This window comes from Chlorocebus sabaeus, chromosome 19 (genome assembly GCF_047675955.1).
Source record: "Chlorocebus sabaeus isolate Y175 chromosome 19, mChlSab1.0.hap1, whole genome shotgun sequence".
NCBI classification, from domain to species: Eukaryota; Metazoa; Chordata; class Mammalia; order Primates; family Cercopithecidae; genus Chlorocebus; species Chlorocebus sabaeus.
The window spans coordinates 2,304,866-2,321,971 of record NC_132922.1 but is presented as its reverse complement, the minus strand read 5'-3'; the positions used below and the strand labels follow the sequence as shown (position 1 = coordinate 2,321,971).

The window sequence follows — 17,106 nt, the reverse complement described above, 5'->3', positions numbered from 1 at the left end:
ATGAACTATTTGTGATACATGTAGTCACGTGGATGAATCTCAAAATAATTATGCTGAGTCACCCAAGTCAGAAAAAAAAAAAGGAGTATATACTGGATAATTCCATTTTTTAGAATCTCACAGAAAATACTAACCTATGTGTAATGATAGAATCCAGTTTCCTGGGATGGAGGACTGACAAAGGGCCAAAGGACGCCTACAGGTGATGGCATGGATATATTCATTATCTTGATGGTGGTGATGTTTCCACTGGTATCTGCATATGTCAAAACGTACCAAATTGTCCATTTTAAACATATGCAGTTGTTGTATGCCCATTACACCTCCTATGATGGCTAGTTTCATGAGTCAACTTGGCTAGGCCACAGTAACCAGTTGTTTGGTCAAACACCAGTCTAGATGTTAATGTGAAGGTATTTGTTAAATGTGCTTAACGTTTAAATCAGTAGGCTTTGAGTAAAGCACATGACCCGCCATAATGTGGGTGGGCCTCGCCTAATCAGTTGAAGGCCTTAAAAGCAAACAGACTGAGATCACCCACAGGAGAGTAAATTCTGCTTATAGAATCCTTCAGACTTGAGCTGCAACATCAACTCTTTCCTAGGTCTTCAGCTGTTGGCCTGCCCTGCAAATTCCAGACCTGCCAGTCCCCACAATTCCATGAGCCAGATAGTCTCTCTCTCACCTTACATATACAGTCATGTGCTGAAGGATGATGTTCAGGTCAACAATGAACCTCGTATACGATGGCGGTCTCATAAGATTATAATACTGGCTGGGCGCCGTGGCTCACACTTGTAATCCCAGCACTTTGGGAGGCCAAGGCAGGTGGATCATGCCAAGTCAGGAGTTTGAGACCAGCCTGGCCAACATGGTGAAACCCCATCTCTACCAAAAAACACAAAAATTATCCGGGTGTGGTGGCGGGTGCCTGTAGTCCCAACTACTCAGGAGACTGAGGCAGGGAGAACTGCTTGAACCCAGGAGGTGGAGGTGGCAGTGAGCTGAGACTGCACTAACAGGTTGTACTCCAACCTGGGCCAGAGGGCGAGACTCCATCTCAAAAAAGAAAAAAAAAAAAAAAGATTACAATACCATATTTTTCTGTAGCTTTTCTATGTTTAGATAGATAAATATTATTGTCTGACAATCACCTACAGTACTCAGTACACACCGTACAGGTTTGTAACCTAGGAGCAACAGACGCAACCTACCATATTGCCTAGGTGTGTGGTAGGATGCACCATATTGGTCTGGGTTAAGCACCAACATCTATGATGTTCACACGACAGAGTCGCCGAACAACACATTTCTCAGAATATTTTCCCATTGTTAAGTGATGTATCACTGTACACACACGCGTGTGCGCACACACACACACACACACACACCCTGTTGGTTCTCTTTCCCTGAAGAACCCCTAACAATATACCTCCACGAAGCTGTTTAAAATACCAAAAGATACAGAAGATGAGAACCTCCTGGCACATCCCCATTGACAACATACTTAAACCTCCAAGAGGAAACATGGACACGTGACACATTCGACAAAGACAACTGAAAAGAATGATTTGTAACATGATTATAACCATATTGTTATATGATGATATTCTTGTTTCTATTTTTTTCTGTTTTAAATTCCTCCAAAATTAAAGGAATATATCCCACAAGTGAATTGAAATAGTTCTTAGGAATCGATAATAAAAGACAAAATCACTAGGAGAAAATTTGAAAAAGAATATAAACAGTTGATCTACAAAAGACACTAAAATGACATACATAAAAATTGTTAATCCTTATTAGAGAAATGCAAATGAAAACAACAGTAAAATTTCTTCCTATGTGCAAAATCGTCCAAGATACTGGTGCCAGTGATAATATCTGGTGCTGACGTGAACAGACGGACGTGGATCCTCTCATGCGCTGTCCACAGGGATGCAAATTAATATTAATATTTTTGGAAATTCATTTGTCAATATACAGCGAGACCTCAAAATTATATCATTATTTGGACCTAACAATTCCAGCTCTGTAATTTTTTTCTGTAAATAACCATAAATATAGAAAGTGATTTCAGTAAAAGCGTGTTCATTTCTGAAGTGTTTTCCAAACACTAGAAATCGTCTTAGTGTCCAAAAACCAAGGTTGATTGAATAAATGGCAGTATTTATGTGTTACAGAATTTTAGGCTGCCAGAAAACACAATGTTCTGGAAGAATATATAATTCCGTGAAATAATATTCACTATGTACTAAGAAAACTGTTTACGAAATATTTACAGGATGAACGTGTATGTGAAAAAGTGAAAAAGTTGTGAAAGATATTAACAAAATGCTAAATGTGGTGAACTCAGTGTGGCAGAATGGAGGAACATTCTATATTCTTTTGGTTTGTCTCTCCATTTTGTATTTTTTCAGTGAACGTGATTTGGGGATGAGAGGCCGTGGGCACAGTCCTCAGAGCAGGTTCTCTGGAGTAGACTACCTGGGTCCCAACCTCAGCTCCCATGACTGCCTAAAAATCCCAGGACAACTGCCTGCATGCCTCCTTGCCCCAGGTTCCATGTCCTTAAATCCAGGTATTGACTGCCTCCTAGGGCTGTTATGAAGATTAAGTGCGTTAGTATATGGGGGAACTTGGACTAGTGCCTGGCCCTTAGTATGGGATGTAGCAATACTACTTATTGTCATTATTAGACTGGATCAATAAAATGGATAATTATCGTTAAATCATGCATTCACATCATTTACCAACTTTCTGCAAAGCACTGTTTTCAGGGCTGAGAATTCAGCAGTGAGGTGGCCTCTGTCCTCACGGGGCACACAGTTTGTGCCTGCTGCGCCTTGCCCCTCCTCTTTGTGCATCTTGTGGCCTTTTGTGCTTCTCTTTCCTGTGTGCTGTGGCTCTTCTCTTGGCCTGGAAGCTGCTGAGGAAGTGCCTGAGCTCCCTAGTGTTCAAGTCTGTCCACAGCAGCAGGCAGGGGCCCATCTTAACGGCCATCCCTGCTACTTCCCTGATCTGCCTGCCTTCTCCCCTCCCCTCCCCTCCCCTCCCCTCCCCTCCGCTCCCCTCTCTCCCCTCCCTCCCTCCCTTCCTTCCTTCCAGACTGGAGTGCAATTATACAATCAGGGCTCACTGCAGTCTCGAACTCATGGGCTCAAGGGATCCTCCCATCTCAACCTCCGAATCCCTCCCCTCCCCTCCCTTCCCCTCACTCCCTCCCTCCCTTCCTTCCTTCCTTCCTGACAGGGTCTCCTCTATCACCTACATACACCAGAGTACAGTTATACAATCAGAGCTCACTGCAGCCTTGAACTCATGGGCTCAAGCCATCCTCCCACCTCAACCTCCTGAGTAGCTGTGACTACAGGTGTGCACCACCATGCTGCCTAACTTTTTGATTTTTTGTAGAGATGGGGGTCTTGCTATGTTGCCCAGGCTGGTCTTGAACTCCTGGCCTCAAGCTACCCTCTCATCTTGGCCTGCCAAAGTGCTAGAAGTATAGGCATGAACCACTGCACCCAGTCATTCCCCGGTTCTCTATCCAGAAGCCTGGGGAGTCACCTAGGACATCTCTGCCATGCCCACCACTCAGGACTCCCCATAGCCTGTCAGTTCTACTTCCTGGATAGCTGCCAAGCCCCCCACATCCCTGCCTTGACTGCTGCTTCTGAGAATCCAGACACCCCGGCTCTCATCTGGATCTCCCCAGCCACTGCCAAGCTGGCTTAACTCTTTCTGCCAACCTGGGTCCTTCCCAGCTGTCAGAGTAACCTCTTGGTAAAATGCACATGGGATATGTGTGTGGAAGGTGAAAGTCTGTGACTGTTTTCAGAGGGAGGCACGGATCCCCGGGAGAGCAGGCACGGTAGCCCGCTACAGCCCCCACCTTTTGTGGCCTGCCGTTCAGAGACCTGTGTGCTTCCTTTAGGAGATAGCGCTGGCCTTGCATAAAATACATTTTTCTTCCACTGTATCAGTGGGGACATCCTGACATCTCACCCCGTGAAAACATCCAGCTGCAAATTCAGGATCTCAGGGAGCCCTTGGTCAGCTGGGCACCTGCAACCTAATGGCAAATAGAAAACACCCTCATGGCAGAGGAGTGGAGAGAGAATAACCCGCCCCCCGCCAACCACAGCAGAACGCAGCCAGCAGTGGGCTCCCATCCCCAGCAGGACAGCGAGGCCGCCGCCTGACTGCAATACGTGCCCGCGTCTGCACCCTGGTCAGCCGCCCCTCCTCTCTGGGTGACACCCCTCCTCTCTGGGTGACACCCCTTTCTATTGCCCTCCTCGGCCAACCTGGGTGCCCCGCCATACAGGACACCCCTTCCATGGGTCAGGCCTCTGAGGCAGTCCCAGGACTGGTGGCTTGATGTGGGGTGAGAGCCGAGGACTCCCTCAAGGGTTACACAATTGCCATCCCCTGTGCTTTTGGGTAGGAGTTAAGGTGGTGGTGTGATTATTTAATAGACTTATTTAGGTTTCGAAATCTAAACTCCTGTCAGTTCTGGCTAGTAATCAAACCCAGTCCATCAACAACAACAGAAAAATCGTCAATCCGTAGCGTGTGTTGGGATCCAGAGTGGAGCTTTCTGTTCCCTAGCAACAGAATTCAGGCTACGCTCACCCCCCATCCTCAATTTCCATCTTGGTCTCTCTCTCCAGGCCTCTGGAAACAAGGCCGGGATGGGGCTGGACCAGGCACCTGCCCTTGCCTTCGGACTGCCCGGGGGTGGTGTCTTTGTAATCATCTCAAGGTTGCTGTTCCAGGGAGACCCCATCTCTTCAATCTGATCTCAGACCCCCCACCTCCCCGCCACCTCCCCACTCCTTGGGTCCCTCTACTTGTAACCTGGAGTGGAGAATTCACCTTTTCTAGCATCACCGTTTTCAGACTCTCCACCATTCTGGGCTCCAAGTCATAAGCACCAAGGGCTCCCCTTTCATCCCCTTTTTCTGGAAATATTCAGCATGCAATGAACCAGGCACTGCTCGCCCATAGCTCAAGGTTCCCAGCTATAGGCCTAATGTTGTGGCCACAAAAACCTCAGTGTCTGAGTTCCTGGATACAGCAGGCTGGGTACCACACTGCCACCCTTCCCCTCTGCCTGGGAGCCCTCCCCAGCCACCCCATTGTCACCACGGCCCCTGTCCTTTGGCAGGAAGGCTCCAATGTACCCTCCCAAAGTCCAGGTAGACTGCATCTCTCTTTAAACCATATTTTTTAAACAAAGAAAATTACTTTAAACCAAATTATTGGGTGGGCAACCAGCATTTCAAAAATGAATTAGGATGAAATAGAAAACATCAGAGTATTGTTGGGGTAAATATTGCTCCGGAAACTTTCACTCCAAGCATGTGTGTGCATGTGTGTTCAAGCACGTGTGCATGTCTGTGCGTGTGTGTGCACGTGTGCATGTGTGTTCGTGTGCGTGTGTTCGTGTAAGTACGCATGTGCATATATGTGTGCACGTGTGTGTGTGTGTTTGTCCTAACGATGGGACCAAAAGGGCCTGGAAACCAGTCTCCTGGAAGCCTTCCCTGGCACACACCTTGCTGCACTCTAGAGCATGATTTTAGGGTAAATGCTCCTTCCTTCTACTCCGAGGGTGCTCTCCTCTCCCTCCCACTGTGACACTTGCCACATTGCACTGGAATTGTTTGTTTCCTTGTCTGTTTCTCAAACTGACTGCCACTTTCCAGGGGACAGAAAATCTAGGTCTTGGGGGCTTCCCCAGTCCCAGTGCCTGGCCCAAGTAGGTGCACAATAAAGAGGTTGAATGAAGGAATGTCTGGCACAGGAGTTCGGGATGGACAGGATGAACTGGAATCTGTAACATTTTAAAAGCCACATCCTTTTTAGCAGGAAAAAAGGCTTCAATGAAAGGAATGAAATTGTCGAGGTGGAGACCTGGGCATTGATGGTGGCTCCACGGAATCCCATTGAGGGAGACCCTCCCTGCCAGGGTGCCAGGCCTACCCAGCACATCCAGAGGCAAGGGGTGTATCCCTCATGGCCACCCCAAAGTTGTCAGGAGCCCCAACTTCTGCAGAATCACCTCCCTGCCAGGAAAGAGAGCAGGGAGAAGCTGCAGTTGAGCGGATACTAAACAGGAAAGTCGGTGTTTTAATTAAACAGGACTGAAAATTGATGGGAGAAAACAAGCATGGACACAATCATATTAACACAAGAATCTCGTCAGAGCCCCTGGCAAGGACGCTTCAGTGCACATCAACCACTGGGGCGGGGGTGAGAGGACTTGCAGTGAGAGGCTGCCTTTCTTTGCTCAGTTTCTCCTAAAGTGTTTGTGTGTGTGGATGAGAAAGTGTGTGTGTGTGTGTGTGTGTGTGTGTGAGAGAGATTCAAGGAAAATACATGTGTGTGCGTGTGGTGCAGTGTGTGCGTGGGGCATGAATGCTTACATGCATGAGTTGTGTGTGAGTGTAGGGCTGGGGACAGTCCACATCCCTTCACCTCCCTGGACCAGGCCTCAAGATGAAGGCATGATGCTTCTCCCTGGTCGCTCAGTCTGACTCGTAGGCCCTCTACTGGCTCCTCAGAAAAGGGTCTCTAGCTCCAAAAGAACCTCCTGGGGTGCTCAAGCCCCCAGCCCTATGCAGGATGGAGAAGATCTTGTGAGTTCCAGAGGAGGGGTTCTATTAGCCGTGTGCATGAACCTGCAGGAAGGGAGAGCTTGGGGCGCTGCTGTGGCAGGTACTGGCAGGGGCCAGAGCCTCTCCAGGCAGCAGGGCCATCTGGGCATCCCGGACTGGGGAGCCTATCTCCTGGGCTGTAGAGGGCGGTGCAGATGGGACATGACAAGGAGGGTTGGAGATGGGGAAAGTGTCCTTATGTCCTTACAGGGATCACTAAGGTTAACTCCTTAGCTTGTTATAGGAGTGAACCTGTTTTGCAGATGATGATCATTGACTATGCAAGTAAAATAGATTGCAATCATTGTCATCCTGCTCAGAAAACCCACCTCGATAGCACCAGTCCCGGGACTGGGAGCCCAGAGACGCCACCGACAGCTGGTCCTGCAGGGACTCCAGGGAGATGAACCAGGAGGGCAAGCCCGAGTAGAGTGATCCTGGGGCAGAGGACGGAGGGAACTTGCGTGCCTGTGCCTGGCAGTGCCGCCCCGGGTGGAGGAGGAGCCCTCATGGGCGCTGGGCCTCCGATGAAGGGTGACTCTGTTGGGGTCTGAGGCTGTGCTCCCCGTGCACTCAGGGACCCCACTGCACAAGCCCGATTTGGGGTGACAGGGCACACCTAGGGAACAGGCCCAGAGCACCCTCTCCTTGGAATAAACTCCGGATCCAAGTCCCAGAACCCACCCTAGGAGGCGTCTGCCGCCCCCGTCCCCTCCCCAGCCTTCCAGGCCCTGGCTGCAGTGGATGGGAACGCGGAAGGCCCAAGTGCAGGAACTTCACCTGGCCCGGCCGTCCTCCCCGCTGGGGGCCCAGGCTGCGGGCGCGCCAGGCCGTCTCTGTCGCCATCCAGAGGAGCGGCTTGGGCGCGGCGTACCCTCTGCTAGTCCCGGGTCGGCGGCGGGAGCCCCCCGCGGTGGCGGGCGCGCGCCTGTCTCTCAGATGCCGGGGCGCGCGTAGCCGGGGCGCGCAGTGACGCCCAGATCGGGGCCGGCGTCCCCCTGGCGGACCGGCGCGGGGTCGGCAGGCGCGGGCGCGAGCGCGGGCGGCGCGGGCGCGGCGCGGGGCGCGGTGGGCCGGGGCCCGGGCGCGGCGGCGGCGGCGGCGGCGGCGGAGGATGGCGCGCGCGGGGCCCGCACGTGGAGGCCGGCGCGGGGGCGCGGGCAGGGCCGGCTGCTGAGACGCGCTGCTGCCCCCCGCGCGGGCGCCGCGGCTTCAATGGCGCCATCGCCCAGGACCGGCAGCCGGCAAGATGCGACCGCCCTGCCCAGCATGTCCTCAACTTTCTGGGCGTTCATGATCCTGGCCAGTCTGCTCATCGCCTACTGCAGTGAGTACCGCGCGGCCCCGGCCCCGGCACGGCCCTCTGGGCCCCGGACCCCCTCCTCCGGCCCCGGCAGGCGCCCCGCGGGCCTCCGGGAGTCGGCGCGGAGTTACGAGCGCGGGGCGCACGGTCCCGCGAGTCCCGGCCGGTCCAACGCTGCGCTGGGCGGGCAAGAGGGTCCACCCGGGTTCCGGGCGCTCGGGCACTTCGGGGTCGGACGCCCCGGCCCGAGCCTCCCTTCCCTGACTCCCCGGCAGGGCCCGGGCTCCAGGCCCCGGGTGGCGCGGCCCGTCCCTGCCCGGCGGTCGGAGCCCAGCCAGCGGCTTCCCGGCCGAGATGCGCGCTCAGGAGGCAGCTGCAGGTCGTGGAGGGCGGGCGGCGCTGCCGGGGTGTCTGCGGAGCGCCCTCCCCGTGCCTCAGCCCGGGACAAGGGGGGACGCAGCGGCCGAGCCCGGAGAGGAGCTCTTCGGGCAGGAGCCCAGCTTGGGCTCAGAGGAGCGGCTGGAGCTTCCGCCTTCCCGGGAAACGGGCTCGTCAGGCGCCTTCTGGAAAGAGAAGCGAAGTGAGGGGTGGGATGGCCGGAGGGGGCTCGCCGCGGCCGCGGACGTTTCTCGGGTCGTGTCTGGGGCCCGAGCTGGTGACCGGCGGGGCCGGCGCGGGCGCGGGCTGGGGTGGTGCGGGCCGGTGAGCCCCCGGGTGTGAGCGGGGGGCTGGGGTGGGGGGTGACCGCCGCGGGCTCCCGGTTGCCTGGGGTGAAAGCGGGGGCGGCTTGTGCCCCTGCCGAGGCCCCCGGCGGGTGGAAGGAGGGGTGGTTGGAGTCCCGTGTGCAGACTCCAGCCTCGGCGCTGGGGAGGGTGCTCAGCATCCCGGGGCACGTTCGCGGCTGGTGGGGTAAGTGGGGGCTGCTCAGCGTCCCAGGCACAGGCTCTGGCCCCGGATGGCGCGGGCTGGTCGGCTTCAGCTCCGGGAGCTCAGGCTTCTCGTCTTCAGCAGGAGAACAGGACGGGTGCTGGGGAGTACCTGTCATGGAGAATTGCCATGGGCGCGGGAGGTGATGGAAAAATATGGATTCTTTACCAAAAAAAAAAAAAAAAAAAAAGACCAGCACCAAACCTCCCTCCACAGACACCACGTCCTCCAGAGCCCCGGGCCTCCAAGCTTCCAGTCTGATCCGATCCTTCCGCTGTCGCCAAAATGAGAGCACAGTGGCCAGGGAGACCCAGGCAGCCGCGGGATCGGCCTCCGGAGTCCTGGGACAGCCCAGCTCTCCAGGATCGCGAGGGAAACCCGGGGCCCAGGGCAGGAATTGTCCTACTTGCTTCAGCGCGGTTATGCATTTCCCTAGAATTGCTGTGGCACCGAGCGGGGAGGGGTCGCCAAGCCTGGGGGTCTCAACCGGAGCTGCCCAGGCAGGCGAGGCCACCCTGGGTGCGCCGGAGCCCCTGGGAACTCACTGGTTGGCCGGCTGCAGGGAGGACAGGGAGGAGGGTCTAGGGGTTTGAGCGACATTTGTGCCTGTCCCCGAGTTTTCCGCGGCCGTCACAGTGCCTGCAGGGGTATGTGGGGGGATTCCCTAGGAGACCCCCAAGCAAGGCTTCCTAGGAGATGTAGAAAGGGTTAATGGCAGGTACACTCTGCGCCGAAGAAGAGGCATTTGAATGCACTTCCTGGTGGCATCTCCGGAGAGGGCGAGGGGGCTCATTCAGCAGTGTTTGGAGAGGGGCTATAGTGCCCTGAGCCCACTACAGGTTGCCCATCCCTGGCTGGCTGCTAGAACCCAGGACAACACCTCACCCCCAACCCCCAGCAGCTCAGCAGGTGTGGAAAAGAACAACTACTAATTGTTGCTAAGTACTTGACACCACGGCCCTGTGGCTTCAACACTGCACTTCCCCAGCCCGTGAGGAGCCAGGTACACACGGTCTCAATACACGCAGCGTCAGCCCTCTCCCACCCTGCGCTGCATCCTCAATCCTAAGGTGTCAGCACGTTGTTCATCCGGACGGCTCACACCTTCCTGAGACTGTCGTCTGCTCTGCTGAGTCCAGTCCCCGTGTCCCGGCGCAGACATCTGAGCCTGCTGCTTAGACATGCTGAGGACAGGAGATCTGGTTTCCACGCTCATCCCTCCTCCTTAGGAGGCCTCCCCAGCGTTCTGGAAACAGCCCTTAGCCAGGACAAGGACAGTTGGTAAGAAGATATTACCAGAATAGCAGAAATAATTAATAACAGAAGCTTGGGTGAAGCACGTTGTTATGGCTGTTTCCATCTCCGTGTAATGGAATAATTGACAATAAGAGACACACCCCATTACACCAGAAATGTACTTGGAGAAATTAAAACATTTCACTAAAATACAAAATAGACATAATAATAATTGATAGCTTGGAAATGCAGTCCTAGAGAAAAAGAAAAATTCCCCCCCTTTTGTTTAGAACCGATAAAGCAAATTAAATGCAAATTAAACAGTTCCTACGATTTTCATTCTTTCTTCCAGTGTATCTGGGATGAAGAAGAATAGTTTGTATTCTTGTTTGTGAATTGTTTTTGTCATCAGTAAGGATTTTTATTTCTCAAAATGTCTTTGTGTTATGAAGCAGATATATTTGTATCATATTAATTAGGGAAACTGATAAGTATCATACAGGGTTCAATTATCCTGCCTATTAAATCCGTGTGTTTCTCTGCAGCACACAAGGTGCTGGCTTCCTGGCGCAGCTAAGAGGAAACTGGATTCTTTCTTGGCCTGGTTTTCTGTTGGGGGGATTCTACTGTTCTTGGCCCAGTGAGAGTCCGGCCTTTTCTTTCCCATGTGCTGGGATCCGTATATAAGGAGATGGGCTCCACCGTCTGGCTGGAGAAAGACCTGCAGTCCACCAATTAGGCTAGTTGCTATAGTGACACAGCCTTGTCATTTTCTCCTCCTGGGGAAGAATTGCCAGGAGACGCAAACAGGGGAAGGGGCCCCGGATGGCTCACTTTAAAATGCATGCTCAGTGGTCTGAGACCATCACGGTGACAGCAGGCTTGGTTTCTTCCGCGGCCGGTGCTGCCCATGAGGGTTGGATGGTTGGTGATGAGTTGACTTGCGTGATGATGAGCTTTGACGGGGAAAGTTGAAGCTCTTCTCCTTTTGGTCTGAGGAAACCCCTCTGGGTGTGGCTTACAAAGAGCTGATGTAGGTTGTTTTCCCCTTAGTATATTTGGGGTAGAGAAGTCTGTCTGCCTAGATGTGCTTCTTGCCTAGATGTGGAATAGGACCTCTTGACCCAACTAGACCTGGTTGAGGGTGTTCTGTGCCCGCCACCGAAGATGTGATCTTTCCACCCTGGCATCTAGGATACAACAGCAGCAAGGGAGAGAAGTCATTGATGACCTGAGGTAACTCCCTATGACACCTAAGCACTGACTCGGTCCTTGTGTGCAGTGTTGAAATCACAGGTGAAGGACACTCTGCACTAGCCTAGATTCCATGTCACTTATTCAGCATGAGCAGGTGGATGGTGGGGACCCAAACTGTATTTCAGCATAGCAGGGAGAGTGAGGAAGAGAGACAGATTCGCTATGTGCTGGACATGGAAATTTCCAAATAAATGCCGTCAACACTGAGCTGTACCTTCCTGTTAAATCTCATGTCCTCAGCTACAACTATGAGAAGAAATTACAAACAACTTTGGAACTGTTTTGAATCCATTAGAATCCTAACTGAGCGTAGGCACTCTGGTGTCACATTTCCTTTATAAATACAATTTATTGTATATTTAGGAGCGATTAGAATATGTCACTTTCCTGCTGTTCAAATTTTGTTCTGGATTCTCGAAGAGGTAAAATGGAAAACACTGGAGGCTTAATGAAGTGGTGCCATTCAGAAGTTTATTTCTCATCTTTTTTGAAAAAATTCTCACTGTGTTTTTATTTGATGGATTTGGAGCACAAGAAGATGGGCTGTTTGTTTCTTTCAGCTCCATAAATATAAATTATCAGTCTCTGGGATTTCTTTTAGCCGACCTCCAGGCCCTAGGCTCAGTGAGGAAGAGGCAGGTTTGCCCCCTCACAGGATTTTCCCATGTAGGGACCCCTGGGAGAAGGGACTTCTGAGCGGCTCTAGACAGTACCCTGGAGAGCAGCATCAACTCCCGGGGATCCTGGCGGTGCCCCACTGTCCCCTCCCACCCTCCACCCCTGCTCTTTCATTGAGATAGGACCAGAAGGGGGGTCTACACTCTTCCACTGTCCACACAGGTGTCACACTCCCCCCTGCGCCCGTTCTACTGGACCTCCCTGAGGCCAGAGGACACTCGAACCCAAGAAGGGGGCTCCACCTGATGGGCCTCTTCCACACCAGGCTCCCCAGCTAAGTTCTGCCCCAGAGTTCTGAGCTCAGGATCTGCCACTCGACATACTCGGAATGAAATATGTAGATCAACTTTTGTGGCATGAAGCATTTTCAGGTGACTTTTATGGGCGTAATTATGGGAAAATGTTATGATAATGTGGCACTAGAAAAGGGAAGAAAAGCAAAACATTAAAATCCCCATTTCTTTATATAGCCGCACATCTGCGCCGATTTAGAAGGGCTCATTTTTGCATTAAAACGTGGCGCTCTGGAGTTAATGACCTCTACAGATTGCCACCTGTCACCCAGAGCACTGTCAGCGATGGTCCAGCCCCAGCGTTCAGGGCAGAGATGGACAAGGAGGACCAGAATCTGATCAGGTGGCCGGAGTGAGCGCCGGGGTGTGGAAAGCCCTATAGACTGATGACTGTTGGGGGAACTGTCATTGAGGCTGTCTCAGGCGCCTGTGCGGGTTCAGGTGCAGGGGGCCCGTAGCCTCTGGTGTGCCCTTTCTTACATGCTGCCTTGCACATGGTCCCGGGGCTTCTCCATTGACAAGGGCCCCCTGATCTGCCCCCAGTGTCGATGGTTTCTGTGGAGGCCCTGGGTGGGCCTGGAGGCCTGGACAGCCCCACTGGAGCCCAGGAACAGCAGCTCCAGCCATCCCGCCCCTCCCTTCCGGACTTCTCCGCCCTGGAATGTGCTAAGACTCACGGTAGCAGCACAAGCTGCCTCGGTGCTGGGCTTTCCAGAAACGGGCCTGGCAGCTGGTAGCAGATCTGGGCGACTATTCTTGTCTCTCCTTCACCCTAGCGAATGTGGTAGAGGGCTCCCTGAGGCTTTGTAGCATTTACTTATTTATTAAAATGGCTGGCAGGAATCAGGTATGGAATTACTTTTATCTCCAACTAGGCGAGCAGGACTCCTGTGGAATCCCCTGGTCCTCCTGGCTCCAGGGAGGCTGAGTTCCAGCTTTGTATGCCAGCGGCATCCTGCAGGACAGCGGGTCTGGGCCCAGTGGGGTGGCAGCCCCGCAGTGAGTCTCCCTGGAAGAGGCATCCCTGTCCCTTGGCATGTCACCTACCATGGGGTGAACCTCCGCTTTGGAGGGGCCTGGCTCTGCAGGTCTGCTTCAGCACTGCTTGAAGAAGGTAGGAGTGGTGGAACTGGCTGCAGGCTTGCGGGTGAAGCTGGAGACGTGGCTTCCAGGGTATTCATTTAATTAGTCTTGGGCGAGCTCCAGCCATGTGCCAAGCCCCGGGGACAGAGATGGTCACTCTTCTGGAGCTGGCATTCCAGAGGGGAGAGGACAGTCAGTCGGCACAAAGCAAAGGCCGAAGATGATGGGGGAGCAGGCTGGGCTAGGCCCCTGTGTTCTGGTGGGTTCTTCATGCTACCCTTCTGTGTCCCAACCCAGCTGCCACCTCAGAATGTCAGGGACCTCCCAGAGGTGTTGAGAGGCAGCCCAAGGTCTAGCTCTGGATCTGGTTTCCATCTGGGGAACCTCGTCTGTCCTTGTTCTCCCTTCCCTGGGCTCCCCGTGCCCCTGACCCTGCACCCAGCCGGCTTCTCCATTCCTTGTCCCAAAGACATCTTGCCTGACCTCTCTCTGTCTGGGCCGCTGTCACTTGAGACCTTACACCTGCTCTCCCTCCTGCCCTGCGCCATAGCTTCCCTTGGAAGGACCCAGCTGCCTTCGACCCTCCTCCCCGGCTCTCACCCTCTCCCCTGGCTCACCACACTCAGGGCACCCAAAGCTGAGCCCCCCTGCCCAGGTGGGAGTCTCCGTCCCTCTGTCCAGCCCTGGAGTCCAATCCTGAGAGCAGCCTCTACCCTACAGAGCCTTCCAGAAGCTTCCCAGGAAGTTGGCATGTGCTCATTCCTCTCCCACATACTCCGGGTCGGACATAGGTGCTCTGGTGCTTCTGCCGCCCGTGAAGGCCCGTCTTACTCCCTAAATGCTGTGGATTCAGGAAGGCGTGGTGAGCTAGGCCAGAAAGTGCCCACCTCATGTCTTAGAGGATCCCCTGCTCCCCGAGGCATCCCCTGGGCACGCGTCCCCATCCCCTCTCCAGTGCTGTGCATGTGTGTCTTGGTGGCTGCTGTTGGGGTCACTTTCTGCCTTGTCTTGGGCTCTGAGTTTGGGGCATGGCTGATGGCCTCAGGAGACTGACTGTGGGCTCTCTGGGCAGACACTTCTTGGTCACAGCACCTTCTGTTCAGTGGGCTGTACGGTGAGGCAGCCACAGGGAACCTCCCAGCTTTCAGTGTGCTGAAGCTCCGGAAGGTCACGTGGACGTGGAAACCTGTCTATACAATAATGTCAACCCCGCAGGCAGAGGGGCCAGGGGAGTCGGGGATGCCTGGTCAGCTGTGGGGGACAGAGGAGGGCCCACTTGTGGTAGGTGATGTCTTCTGACGTCACCCACCCCACCCAGAACTGGGCACAGAGGGGTCTGGCTCCACCCCTGCTGGAACTGCCTGCTTGTTTGGGGCGCTGTGTGGTCCTGGTTTGCAGGTGCACCGCAGGGAGGGTCGTGAAGGGCAGGCGGGATGGTCCAGCCATCAGGGACCCTGGTTTCCTGGGGGTTAACAAGGCGTAGGCTGTGCCACCTGAAGGCACATGCAAGAATCTGTCTCGCCCACAGCATCTTCATGCTTGGTTCAGGATATCTGAATGAATATAGGAAAGAAAATACAGAGAAAGCAAGACCGCTAACACAGTAACAGGCTGCTGTGCTTGCATTTCATCCTTCAGAAACAGGCTTGGTACCCCCTCACCTCCCAGCCACCAGAGGAGGAGCGGCTGGACTGGAGGCCTCCTCCTTAGGGGGAGCAATGGGGCCGGTCCCACACAGGCACTGCAGGCCCGCCTGACTCCGGGTCTGGGCTTCCTCCCGGTGCCAGCTGCACTTCCCACGGGCTTGGGGGTCCCCAGCAGTGGCCCATCCATGGAAATCAGCCCTGCCAGGGACCGAGGCCCCGTTCCGCCCCCGCCTGCAGTGTTCCAGGCCGCGCTGTTCTTCTACCTTCAGGGATGCTCTGCTGCCTCGCTGCTGGTTTCTGAGCCAGCCCCTTGCCCGTTTCTGCACTCGTAGACCATCTCTAGAAAAGATGGCATTTCCGCCTCAGCACAGTCAACATGCTTGAAAGATGAGACTGGAGTGTCCAGTGGCCAGGGGTCATCCGTCTGGGCCTAGGCCTGGGGGCGGGGCTGGAGGCCTGGGGGCGGGGCTGAAGGCAGGGGCCTGGCTGGAGGCCTGGAGGTGGGGCCGAAGAGAGGGGTAGGGCCCACCTGGAGGCGGGGCTGTGGGTAGGAGGGGCTGCAAGCCTAGGGGAGGGGCTGCAAGCCTGGGGGCGGGGCTGGAGGGGCAGAGGCTGGAGGGCTGCTGTCCTCTGGCAAACTAAGTCTCCTGGATTCCAAGCATATCTTTGGTTCTAGCAGTTTGATTAATAATAATAATAATAATAATAATATGTAGAATACCTGGGAAGAACTCAGAATTGGTAGGTATACTTAGTAGGACTTTTCTCGTTGCCAGAGTGGAAAACTCATATCCTCTTTTTGGCCTCTTTTTCTGGACTCCTACAGTGACAGCTCCCCAATCCTTGTTCTCCTTAAAGTTGCACTTGTTCCAATTTCCCCCTAGTTCAGGGTTTCTCAGGGCAGCACTAGGGTCATTTGGGGCTGGGCCGTGCTCTGTGGCAGGGGTCTGCCTGTACATGGAGGGGCTTGGAGGGTGCCCCGGCCACCCCCATTCGATGCCACTCCCAGTTGTGACAACCAGAGGTGTCTCTGGACCTTGCTGCCTGTCCCCCAGGACAATCAGCCCACCGGGAACCCTGCTCTAGCGCGTCTGTACCTTGTCTGTGGCCCTAGCAAACGCCCTTGCGCTGGTATTTCCTGGGGTGAACTCAATACCAGCAGGGTGGCAATCTTACAGTTTCTGGGTTTCTCCACTTCTGCAGCTGGACGGGCCAGCGTGGGGGTCTGAGGAAGTTCAGCCCAAGTCCCCGTCCAGTGCGGGTCCCTTGCCTCCCGTGACTGTTTCTCTCCGCAGAGACAGCTCCTGCAGGCTCAGTGCAGCCCCTCCCAGACCGGCGGAGCTGCTGGAAAGGCTGTCTGCCGGGAGGGAGGTGTCTCTGCACGTTTCCACACACTTCTGTTTCCAGAGCTTGGAACCACTGCAGGGTTCACGAGTTGCTTGCAATCTCTTCTCTGTCTTAATTTCTCCGCATTTCACATGTAACCGTGCTGCCGATGGTGATGAAGCCATTTAGAGGCAATCAAACACTGCCACACCAACGGCAGCGCCCATCAGCCCTTCCCCTCATCTTCCTGCTTGTTTCATTACACTCGCCTTTCCAGGAGGTGGCTGGGTCCCCAAGTGTGAATTTGGAGATTTCTGTGGTGTCTAGAGCCCGCATTTCCTAAATGGATTTCTCCCCCAGGAAGTTCTGCTCTGCTGGTGGGACCCTTGGTTGCCTAGAGTTTGCTTTATGTCCATCTCTGTGCCTCCCCCAGCCTAGCACCGATGTGCCCTTCTGTTCCAGCCAGCTGCCCTGACCCTGGTCCCTGGTTCCCGGTCCCCGACTGAGCTCAGGCTCCATAGGGCCCTCCGCAGGGAGGTGGCGCCGGGGTCAGCCGGCCTGTGCTGGTAGAGCACTCAGCTCCACTCTGCACTGGATGCCGCCTCCTGACAGGCAGGCTATTCTTGTCCTGTGGGCAGCCTCCTGCCTGGGGCGACCTCCGCCACCCCTAGCCTTTGTTGCTGAGTCAGGATTTTCCT

General features: G+C 54.5%; 1 protein-coding gene across 1 annotated transcript in view; it reads left to right on the top strand.

Annotated features, from left to right (window-relative positions):
• The first annotated feature begins 7,781 nt into the window (after positions 1–7,781).
• Positions 7,782–17,106, top strand: part of TAFA5 (TAFA chemokine like family member 5) — a 262,342-nt gene continuing 253,017 nt past the window's right edge. The window contains exon 1 of the mRNA XM_007976131.3: positions 7,782–7,986. Coding sequence (XP_007974322.1) covers positions 7,875–7,986 — 112 coding nt within the window. The 5' untranslated portion in view covers positions 7,782–7,874. The remainder of the gene's footprint in view (positions 7,987–17,106) is intronic.